Source organism: Myiozetetes cayanensis, unplaced genomic scaffold (genome assembly GCF_022539395.1).
Source record: "Myiozetetes cayanensis isolate MyiCay16 unplaced genomic scaffold, myiCay2020 scf2-11, whole genome shotgun sequence".
Lineage (NCBI taxonomy): Eukaryota > Metazoa > Chordata > Aves > Passeriformes > Tyrannidae > Myiozetetes > Myiozetetes cayanensis.
The window spans coordinates 84,538,828-84,556,048 of NW_026087411.1; the positions used below are offsets into that span (position 1 = coordinate 84,538,828).

The window sequence follows — 17,221 nt, forward strand, 5'->3', positions numbered from 1 at the left end:
ACTAATTTAAAATATTTTGAACCCAAGCAAAGAGAAAATGTGACTGCTGAAGAGAAAAACGAAGGGAACTTGGTGTATGCTATTGACCCTTGAAAAAAAAAAGTCAGAACCCAAGTACATTTTTCACAAGCAAGCTAATAAAAGGGGAAAAAAGGTTAAGATAATACAATCCATCTAAACTTTATTTCAACATATAAGCAGATAAAAAAATATTTTACCTGTTCAGCTTTTGAAACTGGCAATGAAGTACAGAATAGGCCATGAACAATTAAGCAAGACCAAGCAACACAGATAATCACTCTACCTGTTTCTCCACTTTGACTACCCGTCCTAACATACTGAGGTCATCAGTTGTCTCATTCTCTGCAGGATTCTTTTCTCTGGTTCTTTTATCTGCTGTGATTTGTCCTTTGCCAAGAATTTGGTCAACACTGTAAGAGAAATCAAAAGCTGCTGCGATTCCTGAAAACAGTGATGATATGAAAGTGTGTGCTATATCCATTCATTAAAAATGAACATCACAGTACTTCAAAAAAGCACTTGAAAAAGCAGACAAACATAATTTTATTAATTAAAGGAAAAAAAAAACAAAAGGAGGGATTTCTGAGCATTTGAGACTGCTTTTCTTTTTTGTTGGCACTAACCAGGGGCCAGAACTTAGCCATCATCTGGAAGAGCCAAGCCTAGACTTGCTGAAAGGGGGAGGGAGGAGGCGGCCTCTCCAGCAGCCTGATGTTGTGGAGGAACAGACATACCAGTGCCACCCCCAGCTTTCCTGTTCTAACAACAGCATCCAGTCCTGGAGGAATTGTGAGTTTGAAGCAGTAGTCTCAGCTCTGATGTTGATAATGGTAAATATGATAAAATGTTGTGTTTTGTTTTGTTTTCTTAATTGCTATTGCCAGGAATCTATAACACAAAACTCACATAAATAGTACATTACCAGTAGTTCCCAATTTCTTTTATGTGAAATAGAAGGCCTCAAGTGGGAGAAAGGCACATATCTTCCTCATCCTTTTGGCAACCTCCTGACTAAATTCCTTGTTTGCAAATGCACTTTACAGATAAAGGATTACCTTTTCTATTGTTCAGACTTCCATTTTCTGAGGACAGTTTAGATACAAGCTTTTTGGTTTAGTTTTGCCCCCAATTCAATTTCTATCTCAGCTGTGTTCACAGAGAGGTTGTGTAACACAGAAATGTTAAACTTTGCCAATATACAGTATGCAGTGAATGACATTAGATGCTTAGGCAGAATGAGACTAATTCTTTCCTTACCGTGACTGAAGACTCTTAATCCTGCATAACATGTCTAGATGACCTGCTGAATACTGTTCAATGACATCTTTGACATCATATGGGCGAAGTGTTTCCTTAAACTTTCGCTTTGCAACATGAAATTTCATAATTCTGTGGGGAAAAAGCGTTTTGCAGATTAATTTTTAGCAGTTGTGAAACAATATGATATATTTCACTGACACAATTTGATAGCTATTTTTTAATGGAAGGTGTTTTCAGTACAGCTTTTACACAATTGTTTTTGTAAGTAAAAATGTGCAAGTACAAATGCACTCTTACAAATGTCCTGTAGCTATCCCTTTGAATTGCTGTTTAAGAGAGTTCAAGTAATACTATTTTAACAACTGCAGAGCATGTTTAATGTATCAGTATATACCTGTTTGGCTTTTATATGTTAGGTGGCTGATATGAAAAGTACTGAAATACATGCCTAACTTAAACCTGGGATTAGTTCCACTGACTAGAGTAGGATATCCTGTAAGCTACATTTGTGCTTATGCTGCTTCTTTTCCTTAAAGAGAAAAGATTTCTCTAAGAAGTGAATTACACAAACATAGATCATAGTATTCTCTTATTCATTTTAAGTTCCTAGCTCTCCACTTTGGTTAAAAAAAAATAATATTTTATGCACCCATTTAATTTTTCATCAGTTTTTATTTTTTTAACTGACATTCAGGCCTAAGAATTAGTTTTTAATTTATTTCCCTGACTTAAGATCAAATTTTGCAGGTAAAGAGAAGTTTTTACCTTTGTTCCCTACTGGAATATATAGAAATTATTACTTAATTAAAAATTTTTTTATTTTTCATGAATTTTACTGCAGAATACTAAGTTCAAGGTAACAAAATTGATGAATGGCATTTTTTTATGTGAGAATTGCACAAGTTTCTGTGATTTGTGATATGTGAGCATGTGATGCCCACTGAGTAGCTCTTCTTAGAATGAGAAACTTGATATTACACTGTAAATTTTAAATAATAGAAATGACAAATTTGGAAAGTAAATGACAGCAAGATTATTTTCCAGGTTAGCTGGTAAAACCTGAAGTTTTCCTTGGTTTACATAAGAACTGGAGAAGGGAGAAGAGTTCCATGTAAGAACTGGGAGAGAAGCCAAGGCATCAGGTGTGTTAGGTATTCTGGTCTGTGCTACAGAGCTTAAGAATTCCCATTAGGGCCAAACTGCTGATATATGCTGATATTGCAATTGAAAAAGGAGAGACAGTAAATTGGCATCCTATTCCAAATGACAATAGTTCATGCTAATATATTCACTTTGTGCTTATTATAATATGTATTTAGCAGCTGTGAGACAACAAATTATAATAAAAACCAAAACACGGCTCTCACTCTCCTATAAAAATAGATTAGTAATGTTTTAGTAGAATTTAGAAAACACATACTGCATATAGTTAGGACAGACTTTATGATAATAGGTATGTAGAGTTTGATAGTATAGAGTGATGCTCTACTGATTTTTTATCATACCTAAATATTTTTTCAAATAATGTCAGCCTTTTCTCATAGTGCCTAAACTGTTGATATTTCCCATTCTGGTAACTTTCAGTTAAAAATGAAATTGTTTGTCACTTGTATAGAGCTTGAACTATGATTCTGATTATAGAAATTAAAAATGGAAAAGGCCTGTTAGGAGTAGTTCATCACCTTGACAGTTCAGGACTGATCTCCATGGAGGTTTAAATATATCAGATGATGCACTTTCCTCTTTTGCATTGCCAGCTGGTTCAACAGACCAAGGGCTTTTGGCATCTTTTGTAGTCTAAAGGCCTCTGAAGACGGGATGAATGTGGGATGCAGATTTTATTTTCTTTTAACTGTCAATTGATGCCAAGATGTTCAGTTCGTAATACCGCGACAACCCAATCTTTTGGAATCTAGTTCTTTATTTAGGTTACAAAGAATAAATGATGTATCTGACATACAAGACGGTGTCATAATTTTGTTGTTATTACTATGTTTTTGTGGCCACAGTTTTTTACCTCATGCTCTTGATAAAATAAAACTATGAAACTCTATTAGAAAAGCAGAGCCAGAGGATTAATGGCATAATTGAAGACAACTGAATTTACCACAATTGGGCGATTTTACAAGAGAAGAGATAGAAGACTAATTTTTATTAACAGCCATGGAAACTTCTTAATCAGCATACACAAAAGTCTTCATTACTGCTTTGCAGCTTTATAACACTTTTTTTTTGCTAATCAAGGCAGTTTGTTTATAATGTTCAGAATTCAAACACAGAATTGAAGCATCACAGCTATATCAGTGAGGTGTAACTATACTATTTCACATTTAGGTATTATCTCATCTGATTCCATCTTAATTAACTTAAGCAGGGTTTGAAACAAAACCATATTGCTTACTTCTTTTTCTTCAAATATACAAAACTTTACATAAACTGTGCAAAAAACCCCTGAAGTGTTGTAAAAGACTGCCATTTTAAAAGCCTGCAAGTTAATTAAGAAAAAGAAAACCTGAATTCTTTCAGTGATGGAGCCTAGCAACTGCTTTGCAGTTATTAAATTTGGATGAATTTCCACAGTTATTTACTGTCAGTTTTTAAAACTCAATTGGCTTCCTGTATCTTGAAATAACTATGTGATTGACTGTAATTGTAATCTTTACTGTGGGGGTGGTGAGGCACTAGAACAGGTTGCCCTGAGAATCTGTGGATGCTCCGTCCCTGGAAGTGTTCAAGGCCAGGCTGGATGGGGCTTTGAGCATCTTGGTCTGGCAGGATGTGTCCCTGCCCTTGGAAGGGCATTGGAACTAGATGATCTTGAAATCCCTTCCAACTAACTCAAACCATTCTATGATTCTAAATGCTTGAACACCCACGCTGATAGATTATTATAACTTTGTAGAGTGTACGTTCCTGTGGGATAAAAACGAAAGGCTCAGTTTTGCGGGCGCAGGCGTGTAACCTGCCCTACAAAAAGGAGAAAATGAGCACAAAGTTATGCATACTCAAATTATTTGGAGCGGCACCCCTTAGGAAGGACAGGAGGGACAGGGCGATCGAGCCCGGGTCGTCATTTCCAGCGGTGCCACCAGGGGGCAGACAAGACTCGTGATAGACCGAGCCGAGCCGCCACTGACTGTGCTGAAGTGCTGGTACTGATCTCGCAGCAGCGACTAAAAGTAGGAATCAGCCCCGAACAACAATGCCGTGTGGTCTCCATGACTTTTAAAAGCATTGTTTGCATGTTCAAATCGCCGTATGACATGTAGTGCCGTGGTGTTTTGTAACCCAAGTATAATGTGATAGACGATATGTGTTTGTAAACCCACCCAAACCACAAGGACGACAATTTTCTGGTGAGAATTAGGCAAATAAGTAGCTTGTTTCAATGATGCATCCAGAGGAAAGCAGGAAAAAAGTCTTGTACTGAAGCAGACCAATACATAAATGTGCTTTGTCTAGAATTAATGTCCACAGGCCCCACTAATCTTATCTCGTACCCTGATAATTTGTGGAAAGTTACAGGTCCAATACCAAATGTTGTCTTATTGACTCCAGCAGCCAAAAGCAGCTCCCATTTCGTTTATCTGTTCTGAAATGCAGGATCAGCACTGCTCTAAAGTTACAGCGTTTTCTGTAAATGCAGGTTGCATATCTTCCCTGGCATTCACTGCATTTTAGTTTCCATTCATGTTGACCCTTCCATTATTAAAAGCTATTCTGTTTGTCATTTAGTCAACTTTGCTGAGACTGGCACCAAGTTAGAACATTCCTAATCCTCTGTGCAGTCCTTTCATAATCATGTTATTAGTTTTAAACCTGTGTCTTGTCAGTCTCGTCACTGTCTCAGGAAGAAACAGTTTCATTCTACTGGGATTCAGGTAGAATCATACAGTTAGTTGTTACTAGTGCCTTGAATATTAAAAGACAGGTAGATTGTTTTACCCATAACCAGATGAGGTGACCACAGGTTGTTTGCTCGCCTGCTCTATCAGGAAAGTGGGTGCAAAGAGATCTAGCTGTGGTGGTTCCTCTGTCTCTCTGTCCTTACCTTCCCAAATAACCCTTTGTCCAGTAAGACTGCAATGTGCAGAAGAGATCAGGATCTAATGTAGAGATGCCAACAGACAAACACGCTTGAGAGACAGTTCAAATACATGTGAGGTAAATGAGTCAAAATTGCCTCCTCTCTCAGGTCTTGACTTGGACTAATCCAATCCCTAGAGGCAGAGATATGTTTTTTTCCCAAGCATGGTGCTGTCCTAGCCAAAGACATACCTAAGACCCTTTCCTAGGCTCTGAAAAGCATCTGGGCAGAAAATATACAATGTGTTTGGTTTTAAAAGAGGATTCTGAAACATCACATTGAACAAATTCATAGTGGCTGCTAAAAATACATTTTTTAGGTGTTAGAGAAACATTACAAAGACTGAACATAAATGGTAAATTATGTTTTCTATCTTTGTCTGTTAAATATGTATGACTATTCAACTATACAGCTTATCAGCTCAAGAACTCTCAAGTTTCATTATGTTTAGCTACATTTATTATTTTTTATATTAACAACAAATGAAAACATATCTTTGCAATCACTAAAGAGAGAAAAGACCTATTAGGTCAATGTGTTCATCTTCCTGCCACTACAGTTATTTCTATTGCATATTTATTTATGCTTCTCAAATCTTATTTTATATTCCATAAATAGTGACATAATTCCATAATTTCCATTGTGGAGAGTATTATAGAATTGCATGCCTCTTGCTATGGAAAATGATCAGAGATAACACAATATATGGAAACAAGGTATCCTCATCTTTCTTTTAGTCTCTTTTATGCACATTCATCATTCTCAACTAACAGAGTTGGAAAATTCAGTGGGTTTTGTTAAGCTCCTGGAACTCAGCAGGATATTAGTGGCTTTTTGTTCACAACAACACTGGGGACAGTTGAACTGTGCTACAAAGCCTGCTGGCATAGAGGCTCAGTATACTGCTAGCAGGAACTGCTTTGTGCACTGTTCTGATCCCAGCCACAGGCTGCAGAGGAGCAGGACTGGTCCTGCTCTGGCTCAAGGCATGCTGTGGAGCACACCATCTTTCACCACACTACCCAGCTGTTCCCTACTTACCCAACACTGTTAAAATGCATCAAGCAGCTTTTCCTTACTTTCCCTACGCCCTCAGTTGATCTTGCCTGACAGAGAGCTTGTAGTAAGGGGGATGGAGGAGGCAGCACAGGAGATGAAAGACTCAGATTAGGAAGCTTTGGGAGCGGGTTGACAGCTTAACACCAGGTCTGCCTGGTGGGTCTTGGTAGGACTGGTTAAGAGTCCTATCTCTTTTGGAAAGGGCCAAAATGGTAAGAACTTTGTCAGGAAAGGGTAATTTTCTCTGTTGTCTGTTTTGACCATTTCAAAATGAAAGTTTGGGCATTTGTTTATTTAAAATCAAGAAGTTGTTTTGAACAATAAAGTAGTCCTGGAGAAAATGTAAGTAAATAGGGTCAACACTGAAGCACTACACTTTGAAATTATTAAAATGAAAGACCATAAATAAACCAGTTTTTGTCTTTTGCCATTTCAAGGCTGTGCAACCTGAGAGTAACCAGTATATTTTAGGCTTCTTTCACAGAAAAAACCCCAAGCTCAAATGATTTGATTCCAAAACTGAGAGAGGACCTACCTCTGTAAACCCACAAGCATGACTTAATTTGGCTAATTTAATTTCCTTCCCAAAACAAAAGGGCCATTTTTGTAATTTGTACCCACCTCTAAGCAGGGAAAAATAATTATTCTCCCTTATTACAATTTTTCAAGTTGATGTATCAAGAATGGATTCAACTGCCTGTGTTTATATTTGGGGTCTTTTCATAGTGTTTCATGAAGCTATGCAAGTGCCTTCTTGTCTTCAACTGCTTCTGTACACCAGCATATAGGGCAAAGCAGCCTTCACCCTCCCCCATTGCCTTTGCAATTCAAAGCCGTTTCTAAAAACAAACTTCAAAATGAGGCACAAAGTTTCCATATAGGCAGATGTTATCATCTTGAAATTCTACAGTTACTATATAGAGTCTCCGATCCTTCTTCAGATGTTTGCATAGATTCCAGGTAACAGATACTCTGAATAACCAGAAAGAGGTGTATCAGATACCTGATGAACTGAATTATCAGTCTCTTGATTTTGAGAGATTAAAGTGTAGCATTTAACAGAAGTCTGAAGATCATGGCACATTACTGCTTTACACATGTCAGACAAAGATATGTTTCTGAACCAAGCTGCATGTGCTGCTTGTAATCTAGTGAAATGCTAACATTTGGAAGGAGATGGGAGAAATTCATGGCTAATTGATAACAAGTGGAGATTCTTATTCTCAGCCTCAGTGGTGAAATTAGTTGTTTTTCTGGTAAGCTGACCATGCAGAGAACAGTTGGAGATAATCTAAAAATTTAATGCTCATTAGTTAAGTAGTGCATGAATGACTATCAAACTCTGGTATCTTTGCTCTTACTATGAGAACAGCTTTGTGGATGGCCCTATGGAGAAAATTTGCCAGCTATGTCCTTCATGTTTGGTTACTTTCCATTTGAACTGATAATGACCAAGAGAACCACGCAAAAATGCAGATGATGCACTGAACAGTTCAGTGGCACCTTAGAAAACAATCTTCAAGGAATCTGGATCTTATTAAGAATGAGATGATCACTGGTATTGCTTGCCTGTACAAGTATCAAGGTGCACTTGGAGCCAAAAGTCAACCAGTCTATTTAAAATGCAGCATCACAGACAAGAATCTTTAGCATTAAAGCCACCGGACTGTGCTAATTGTTCCTAATTTGAGCATTTTCCATTTGAGGGAATAGGCTTGCCTTGTAGGTGGGTGTCCACTGTGTAGAAGGATTTCTGTCACCTGCTGAAACATTTCTGGCAAGAGACCATTCCCTCAGTGACATTTGAGTCATCAGTTGCAGTGACTGTGGGCACGGGCCTGGTATCTGAGAAGTTCTGTGAGGTCATTTCCAGGAAGGTTGGAAAAATGATTGGAAAAGAAGTCTACAATTTATCTGTCAAGTTCTCTGTGCTAGTGGAAAAGTTTGAGAAACAGCTTTACTCAGTGTCTGTCTTCATTTTAATCAGTGGAAAAAGGGGAAGAAAATACAAGTAACCTATAGGTTATCACTGTATGAAATTAGTTGATAAAAAGCTTGAAGTTCTTTTTGCTATAGTGCTGAGAAAACTCAGGCAAGAGTTGCCCTGCAGGAAAACGTCATCCTTCTGTAGGTTTTTGCAGCAATTCCTCTCTGTCTGTCTGTCTGCCTGTCTGTCTGCCTGCCTGCCTGCAAGAAGGGTGCTGGACACTGATGTAGCTGTGATGTAGTGACCCTGGTCACCCCTGGTAATAACCTGCTTGAACTCTCCTTGCTTATTGTTGTATACTTTACGGTGGTGATTTTACCTGTCAGAATTTGCACTCCAAAATATTCTGGAACATGTAGAGCCTTGGCAGTCTCAAGAGTGTGAATGCTAAATTTAAACTTTCAGTACAGGTAATTTTATAAGTTCCAATGCAGTTTGCTGCTTTCTTGGAAAAGAAGGAGACTATCAGTTTTAAATTAGTTGGGTTATACTTAGTTCAGTGAATAGTGGTAGGTAAGGCTTTGCACAACTGAATGAATGTAATTATTCTGCTCTTACCAGAAGAAATTTGCAATAGAAGTCTTATGACAGTTTCAGAAATATGGAAATGAAATAAAGCCCTACACTTTTAAAGGAAATAACTTTTCCAGGCAAGGTGATACACATTCAGTAAAATTACATCAGACTGTATTTGGATTACAGGAAATATAATGGAAATTATATCCATTACTCTCTTTCTTTTCTGTGTAAAAATCACATAACACCTTTAGATTTGAAAAGCTGATAAAAGAACCTATAAATATTTAAATTTAACTAAAACACTGATAAAAAAAGAGCATAGTGTATTAGCATTAGCTATGTAGTAAGTTCAACTAACGATCATTTTATGAATTGACATACAGTTTATTAGTATCATAACCAAAGAAATCTCAAATGTTTATTAACTCAGTATTTTTTACTCACCTGATTGCTCTGATGACAGTTTTAAGAGCAGGGGTGAGATCTTCTACTGACACATCACACTGGCATCCTTTGTCATCATAAACATCATCTGTTCCAAGACTGGTGTCAGCTGCAAAATGCAAGAGCAAACTAAACAAGAGGCATTTAAAAATCTCTTCCTTAGTGTTTTCAAACTGCTTGCAGAGTGGTTCTGGAGAAATAAAGATTGCAAATTTATTATGACAGAGCTTCATCAGTTTGCAAACTGTATGATGCACCTGTGTGTGTCTATGCTTGTGTCATAAACACTTGGGTAGTCCCAGTGTAAAATTAGTGTAAAAATTAGAAGGAAGAATTCCCTGCTATTTTTTAAATAAATAATATTTGAGTACCAGGATGTCTATTCCTGATGTCCCATGGTTTTTCATCACATTCTTTGTCATACAAGAAAGAGATGGTGAGCTAACAGATGTAATGGCAGAATCAAAAGACGCTGAAGTTTTATTGTTACTATTTTACCACTATGGATCAACCTGACATTGAGGACAAAGGAGAAGATCCATTTCATTTAATAAGGAGGTGGTGGAATGATCCGACACTTTATTACAGGTGAAAATAAACAAAGCACCTTTTTACTAAAAATGAATAGAGAATGACATCCATCATGGATCAATTACCACCTTAAACCTCAGAGCCATGGAGATATTGAAGCCTTCCTTTGCCATAGGAGCTTAAGCCAAGTTACTGTAATTATTTACCTGAAAAAAAAGAGGATCCTTTACCATTTCTTAACACCATTTCTTAGTCTTACCATTTCTTAACTCTGCCAGAGTTACCATTCGAGAATTATCTAGAAATCTCAGAATTGCCCATTGTATCTGAATACACAAATAAATCAGGTACTGCTGCACGACCAAGAGGCTTACAAACTTAGAATGTGCTGGAATATGAATGGAGCAAGAAGGGCAGAGTCATGGATGCCCGTATATGATATATGTTTTGCAGGTACGTGAAGTAGAGAAAAACTCTTGAGGGCAGGTGTTTTTTCATCTCAAATAATCTTTCTTCAACTGCATAAAGTCCAAGTGCCCAGGTGAAGAATTTCACTCAAGGCCAGTGTACTTCATCATGTAAATGTGTCTGCTTCATCAGGAAGAGAGTGTAAAATGAAAGAGTGACATGAAGCATAAAAAAAAATGATGGGATTAAGGAAGCACTCAGTAAGAGAGGAGATTTCTTCCCTGTCCTATGTCCCTGTCTACATTCATGCTGTTATTTAAAACATAGGTTTAGATATTCCGAAACACTTTAAGTAAACCATTTCAGGGGCTTCTATTAGCAGATTTGAAGCACAGACAGACACAAATGATTATAAGACATTTTTTCAAGTTCCTTTTTCAGGTAGACTGCAAATTAAAGATGAAAAGTATTATTTGTCCATCAGAAGTGCCTGAAAATTTCATGGTACCTTCTAAATCTAATAGGAATGCTATCTTGGCATGAACAGCATTGTACATCATTTTCATGAACTGGTGTTGCTGCATTGTTTTCTTCACAGATCTAATGTTCAGGCATACTAATTTTTTTTTTCTTAAATGACTCTGAGTAGTTCATTATTCTTGGGAACTGGAACACTTATAAGGAACATCTGTAGCTTTGAAGAACGGGTGATTCCACCTTTGGCAGATCAATTTAATAAAGAAACATGAAAAAATAAAATGCAACCATAAAAATTTAATTTTTAAATTGTAAAAGTGTAATAGTAAAAATAAAATATCTTCATACAAAACTTTGAAATCTCTCCTTCCATGCTATTACTGTAAGTCATACCTACAATGATGCCAGGAGTGCTTTTTCCATGCACTCTTTCATAAGCTTTTCTACTGGCTTATCTTATTGATAAAATATATATCTCTCCACCTATCCTGCCTCAAAAACACGTGGATCCCTGCCCAGAAATGTGACTAGCTAAAATAAACTATGCAATTAGTTTGATAGGTATACACACTACCTAAACTCCCCCCTCAGAATGTGCTAAGTATTCCACAACACTAACTTTCCAGGTGTCACATCTGATCAGCCTCTCCAGTTACCTCTCCCAGTGTGGAAATCTCCCAGCTCATTATAAGTGCCGTATTAAAACCAGAGCTTTTTATGCTACCGATATTTCCAGTGACTCTCTAAGATTTGAATCTATTCTGTTATGTCAGTATAAGTTAGGAAAAATTCTGCTAAGAACACAAGAGCTGTAACCGTGTAAACCCAGTGAAACAGGAGACTCTAACTTGAAAGTTTAAAATAAACATGTTTCTGAATGGTTGTCTCACTGCCAAGAAGAGTGTCATTAATAAAAAGGCTTCCTTAACATGGTATATCTTCGCAGAACTCTTTTGAGAACGGTATGGTGCAATTACAGTGTTTCATATTGCTCCCTTGGGAATACAAAAATCAGCAAAATTTTTAGATAGATGCTGGAAAATTGTTATAAATTTAAGCCAGCTTTAAGAACAGATGCTGCTCCTAATAAATCACCTTTTTTCTTTTTAATATTCCACTGATATAAATTTCCCTAATTACGGCAGAACCTCAATACCACACGTCAATAAAGGTTGTGAAAAGCTATAAATCTTGTTTGATTCCTATGGGAAACATTCATGTTTCTTTAGAACACTGAGTTGACCTGGGAAAAAGTTTGGGAAATGCATAGTAGCAATTTGGAGAAAAAATTCCAGCTTAAAACACCACTGAACTCAAAGTTCACATTCTGATGAATTTTTCCACTGGAAGCTCATGTTGTGTACCACATAGTTATGAGGTGAGATGTACTTGTACCCCTTCTGTCCCTCTCGAGTTCATCCTTGAGGTCTGGGTTGAATTAGGGTCAGTTTGGCTGCTTTAGTAGCTCCAGCTGTTCAAATCCCTGCCAGTTCCCAGATGGGGCTAAGCTACATCCTCCAAGCTGCTGTCTGTTCCCAGGGAAAGCTCTCCCCAAGCACTAACAGGGCAGGTAGGTGCCCAGCTACCAGCTCGTGTATAGCCCTGCACACATCTACTTCTTCATCCTTCCCCATACCCCTTTTCCCTGTGTCCTGCTCTCCACTGGGGTGGTTGTGCATGGTCCATGTGGGTTCCACAAGGAACTTTGGACAGCAGCTGCTCTACATAAGCCTGGCTGTTCTTCCAGGCCTTCTGAGAGTTAGCCTTGGTCCCTCTTTCTCTCTAGAGGAACCTCTACCACTAGCTAAGCAGGGCTTTCCAGTCTGTTGTTTGGGCAGATCATGAATATGGTCTCAATGATGACCAAAGTGTCTCTTAATACAGATTTAGACAAACCCCTGCAAGTTTCTCTAAGAAGGGCTGTCAGTCCGTTTGACAGTCCAAAAAAAATTCCACTTTTCTAATACCAGCATATTTACAATTCAGTATGTGTTTTGATCTTAAACAAAGAAAGTGTTTATTTCACAACTTATGAGGCATCCACAATTTTCTTACAATCTTTGACATTATTTACCTTGGGCTACAGTCTGGTCTTTGCTGCTTTTTTAATTTCTTCCTCTTACTTCCTGAAGACCAGTCTTTGATTTAATCACACAGAAAAGCAGCAATTACCAAGATATAGAAGAGGTATGCACAAGGTAGTAAAATTGCCTTGATGTTTTCCCTGTTTGTCACAGTATTTATTCATTCTTCATGCAAACTCTAGTCATTAATGATCACCCCAAATGAATGGGTAAAAACATTACACTGTTCCAAAACATTATACATCACCAACAAAACATTTAGAAGTTTGTAGCTGCATTTCATATGGCTGTGTGCAAAAGTTATGCATAAGGCTTGGATCATTACCTCTGTACACATCACGTGTCCTTTCTTAGAAGTGTTTTCCGTTGTTTAATAAAATGCTTTCACATTGGGAGAACTGTGACACTACTCTGATCACTCTCATAGCTCCTTGCTTTCACTGTCAGTAATATTCAAGTAATTATCTACCTGTTTAACAGAATAAAAAAGATCTTATACTCTGTTTTCTGAGAACAGCCATATGCCAGCAACAACAGTCCAGCATTGGTAAGTGTGTGTGCTGACACCACAGATAGTTCTATGGAAGTACTTCTGACATAGTGACCAGTAAGGTGATTCCAACACAGACCTTTTTCCTTGCTTTTTGGAAGCCTTCAGAATCACTTGGATCTTACTCTGACTGAGTTGAACATAGTTAGGGCTCTTCATGTAGGTGATCTAAATAATTCTGCTGAGGCTGAGAACCCACCTTCTAGATATGGCAAAACCTAAATAGGTGTCTGAAGTTGGTAGCTTGCATATGACTCCCATTTATTCATGTTACAACACAGTGTTGTGTTGACTTGGTTAAAAACACAAAGATTTGGAAAAAAAGGTCTGATTTTCATTGTAATGCATGACCCAAGGCGAAAAATGGATGATGGCCTAATTTCCACAGGTTCTGAGGTAGATCCAGCCATAGTCTTTAACTATCATTCAAAATCCAGAGTTTGACTTGGGAATTGATGTCCAAAAAATTCATAATACAGCTCCACAGCCTGTTCTCCACCCTGTTCATCAGCCTCCTTCAAGTGCAGAGCTGCTCTGGCTGCAGGGCAGCAGTGCAAGGCACCCCAGTGGGACACACTCATCTTGAGACTCATTTTCTGCATGAGTAGTCAGAAAGAAAACAAGTGGATAGTTCAATGCATCTATCATCTGGGTAAGTAAAGTTAGGCATAAATTCAAAGCTTTTGGAGAACAGGTTTCCCCATGGGAGGTGTCAATGCAAAGGTCTGCTGCAGCAGGGGTGCCCAGGCAGCTGCTTTAGCATTAGACTCTAAACTGCCTTAATTTTACACTGTTACTGAGCTCAGATGACCCCTCTTGTTCAAGAAGCAATGCTAGCAGCTTAATACTCTCATTATTCTGTTCTTTCAGACCTCTTTGCAAGAAAATAGAGCCTCTGCTGTGCTACTCTATGTAATGCCTAGGATGTCTACAAGGTAGGTGTATTTCACTCAGTTTTACCCTGCCTTTGAAGTACTTTTCTTCACACTGAGCATTTACTGTGGTGAGTTAAGGATTTAGCCTATGGCCTCTAAAATATGGAGATATACTGTACATATTTTATAGTGTTACTACAAATGCTATAAGGCATCAAATGTTTCACAAAATCTCTCTTTTTTTCCCCTCAAAAATTATTCTAAGTAGAAACACCTTCATGGTTTATGTTCATAATTCATGCAATTTTCCTTTATCAAAATGAAATGTGTCTCAGCTTAGTGCCTTTGTTTAAATATGTTTCATGAAATTTCTCACCTCTTCAGAAGCTCTCTTAATTTTCCTGTTTGTTGAACCATGAATATAAAATCCCTTCACTACCACTAGAACTGATTTTCTTTTCAATTTGCCTTTGCTTTAAAACATCAGTAACCTGACTCTCAGTACATAGTTCACCTTATTTTTTTTACTGTGATTGCTTGCTAAGTTCCATAGGAAAAATCAACTGCAAAAAGCAACACTAATTGCGATGGAACTTAATCACATACTTAATAAGAACACCCAAAGCTCCCCCAGAGCAGGAAAGGCAGCAGCCCATGTTTACATGCTTTCCAGAGCAGAGGCCAGAAAAAGGGGCCCAAGGGAGTGAAATGGGTATTTATTTCCTTGATTTAAGGAAAAAAACAAACACCACAAACTAAACAAAAGGAAAAGCTTTCTTCTAATCATGAAAGAGGGAAGAAGGCAGGACAAGTACTTCCATGATATGCTCTTTACATTAGATGCTTAATATTTGCTTAGAAAATGACACCCAAATCCCTAGTAGTACACAACAGTGCCCAGGTGGAAAAATTTGGAAAGAGGGAATAAGGATGACAAAATTTGAAAACATTATTTACAGGGGTCTTTTATGAAATAGTTGCCATTTCCATGCTGGCAAGAAATTTCTTGGGAAAGGAAGGAAACTGGTGCCTCCTGTAAGGAGGAGCATTCCTGCACAAGCTTGTAGGAGTTCCCTTTCCCTTCTGCCTGACCTGAGCCTCTGCTGTGCAGGCAGTACCAATGGGGAGTGCAGTAGTGCTGTATGCATAGCCTGTTCCTTGTCTTCTCTTGAAATAGCCAAAGCTATCCACATGGGGATGAGAATGGGGCATCAGAACTTGAATTTGGTAACTGCAATGCTATATGAGGCAGAATATCATAAAGAATATCCCTAACAACATTTTATATGTGGAAGCATTTCTGAAAAAACCTCTGATTCTGTCAAAAGGGAAGATAGGATTGTTGGGAAGTTTTTTTATATTTTCTGGGTGTAATTATATAGTCTTCTTTCTCTGTAAGTGCAATTTTTTAAGGTCAGAAACCTAATTTATATATGTTATCATACAATGCGGGCAAGTTCCAAATATCTAAAATTCTAGCATTCCCTTCAAATAACTCTCAATTATCTTTAGTTATTATTTAGCTTCTCAAAAATTTCTGCACTGGCAATATTTCATGGAACAGCTCCCGCTACTTAATTAAAAAGGAATCCTTTTAATTTTGAATGATGATATGCTGGACCAGGAGACCTTCTAAAAACAATTCATTATATGCACAATAATTGTGCAGTTAAAAAGGCTGATCTTATTATAAATAGTGGCAAATTAGCCAGCAAGTTTAGATGGTCACATGAGAAGAGTGGGAAAGAAAAAGGTTAGGTGCCACTAAACGCATGATTTTAGTATATTTTTAGATACACATCTCTCCTATTTTATATACATTACATACAAGAAGTTAAAACTGTAAAATAAATTGCACATATATATGATAATATCTGGAACTGGGGACTAATGAACTAAATGTCACACCTAATTGACTGTGTTCCTGCAAGACCTTGTAGTACACATCAGTTGATATATGTCTGATATTCTGAAAGGTCCTCAGAGGTCCTGCATCCTGGATGATTTCTAGGTCCTGTGGTTGAGAGAGGTCATAGATGGGGGCAAAGGCAGAAAAGAGAATGGCAGCTTTAGATTCAGGTATCTACAGGAGAGTCCTGTATTTTAAAAAGCCATGAAGGATTTCCCCAGTAACACATCATAAAAATGAAACATTTCTCAAATGTCTCAGATTCGGTCCACGTGGGTTACATGGTGGTTGGGAAGTCGTATGAGTGTCCTCTCAAAATTACTTCTTATCTCATTTGTATAGTCTTCACTGCAGATGAGGTTATCCAAAACCCATGCAAATCATACTTCTGGTGAGGTGGTCTGCTGCTGTCCTTCACGGAGGTGAGCTTAATAATCATTCACATGTGACCACTGAGTAAGCACTTGGTCCGGTGAGAAATGGTGCACAGCAAGTTCCTCAAGAGCTGTCATAAAGGAAGTGACTAAATTATGGACTCATATGGCCAGGACTTTGGTTGGAATGAACTAATATAAAGCCTCAAAACCAATGACCTGTACCTATTTACACAAAATGAAGACATGACTTGGACCTTAGATCAGAATGCCAGATCTTCCAAGTTAATTACATTGACAGTGGTAATAAATGAGAGCTCTATCATTCAGTTAAGCTATCACAAGAAAATTAATCGATTGATTAGCACAAATTTATATATTGCTAATAAAATTTCATTCAAGCTTTATTTTGATATCATGAAGCTTCATTTTGAATCAGCAAATTTAAGCTGAGATGTAGAAGCAATCAAACTAAGGACTTTTGCCACATCAAGTGAACCTTATCCAAGGTCAAGATGTTTATGCTACTGAAAGGAAAACTTGTCATTTTTGCAATACATAGATTACATGGTAGTAACTGAGGACACGGGGGCTGAAATGCACGATTGCATTCTTTCCATGACTCTTTATAATATA

The 17,221-nt window shown here is 37.6% G+C and overlaps 1 protein-coding gene across 1 annotated transcript in view; it reads right to left on the bottom strand.

The window, feature by feature from the left end:
- KCNQ5 (potassium voltage-gated channel subfamily Q member 5) overlaps nucleotides 1-17,221 on the bottom strand; it is a 279,875-nt gene that overhangs the window by 5,543 nt on the left and 257,111 nt on the right. Inside the window, exons 11-13 of the mRNA XM_050316089.1 lie at nucleotides 9,378-9,486; nucleotides 1,279-1,410; nucleotides 305-431 (exon numbers count right to left, since the gene is read on the bottom strand). Coding sequence (XP_050172046.1) covers nucleotides 305-431; nucleotides 1,279-1,410; nucleotides 9,378-9,486 — 368 coding nt within the window. The remainder of the gene's footprint in view (nucleotides 1-304; nucleotides 432-1,278; nucleotides 1,411-9,377; nucleotides 9,487-17,221) is intronic.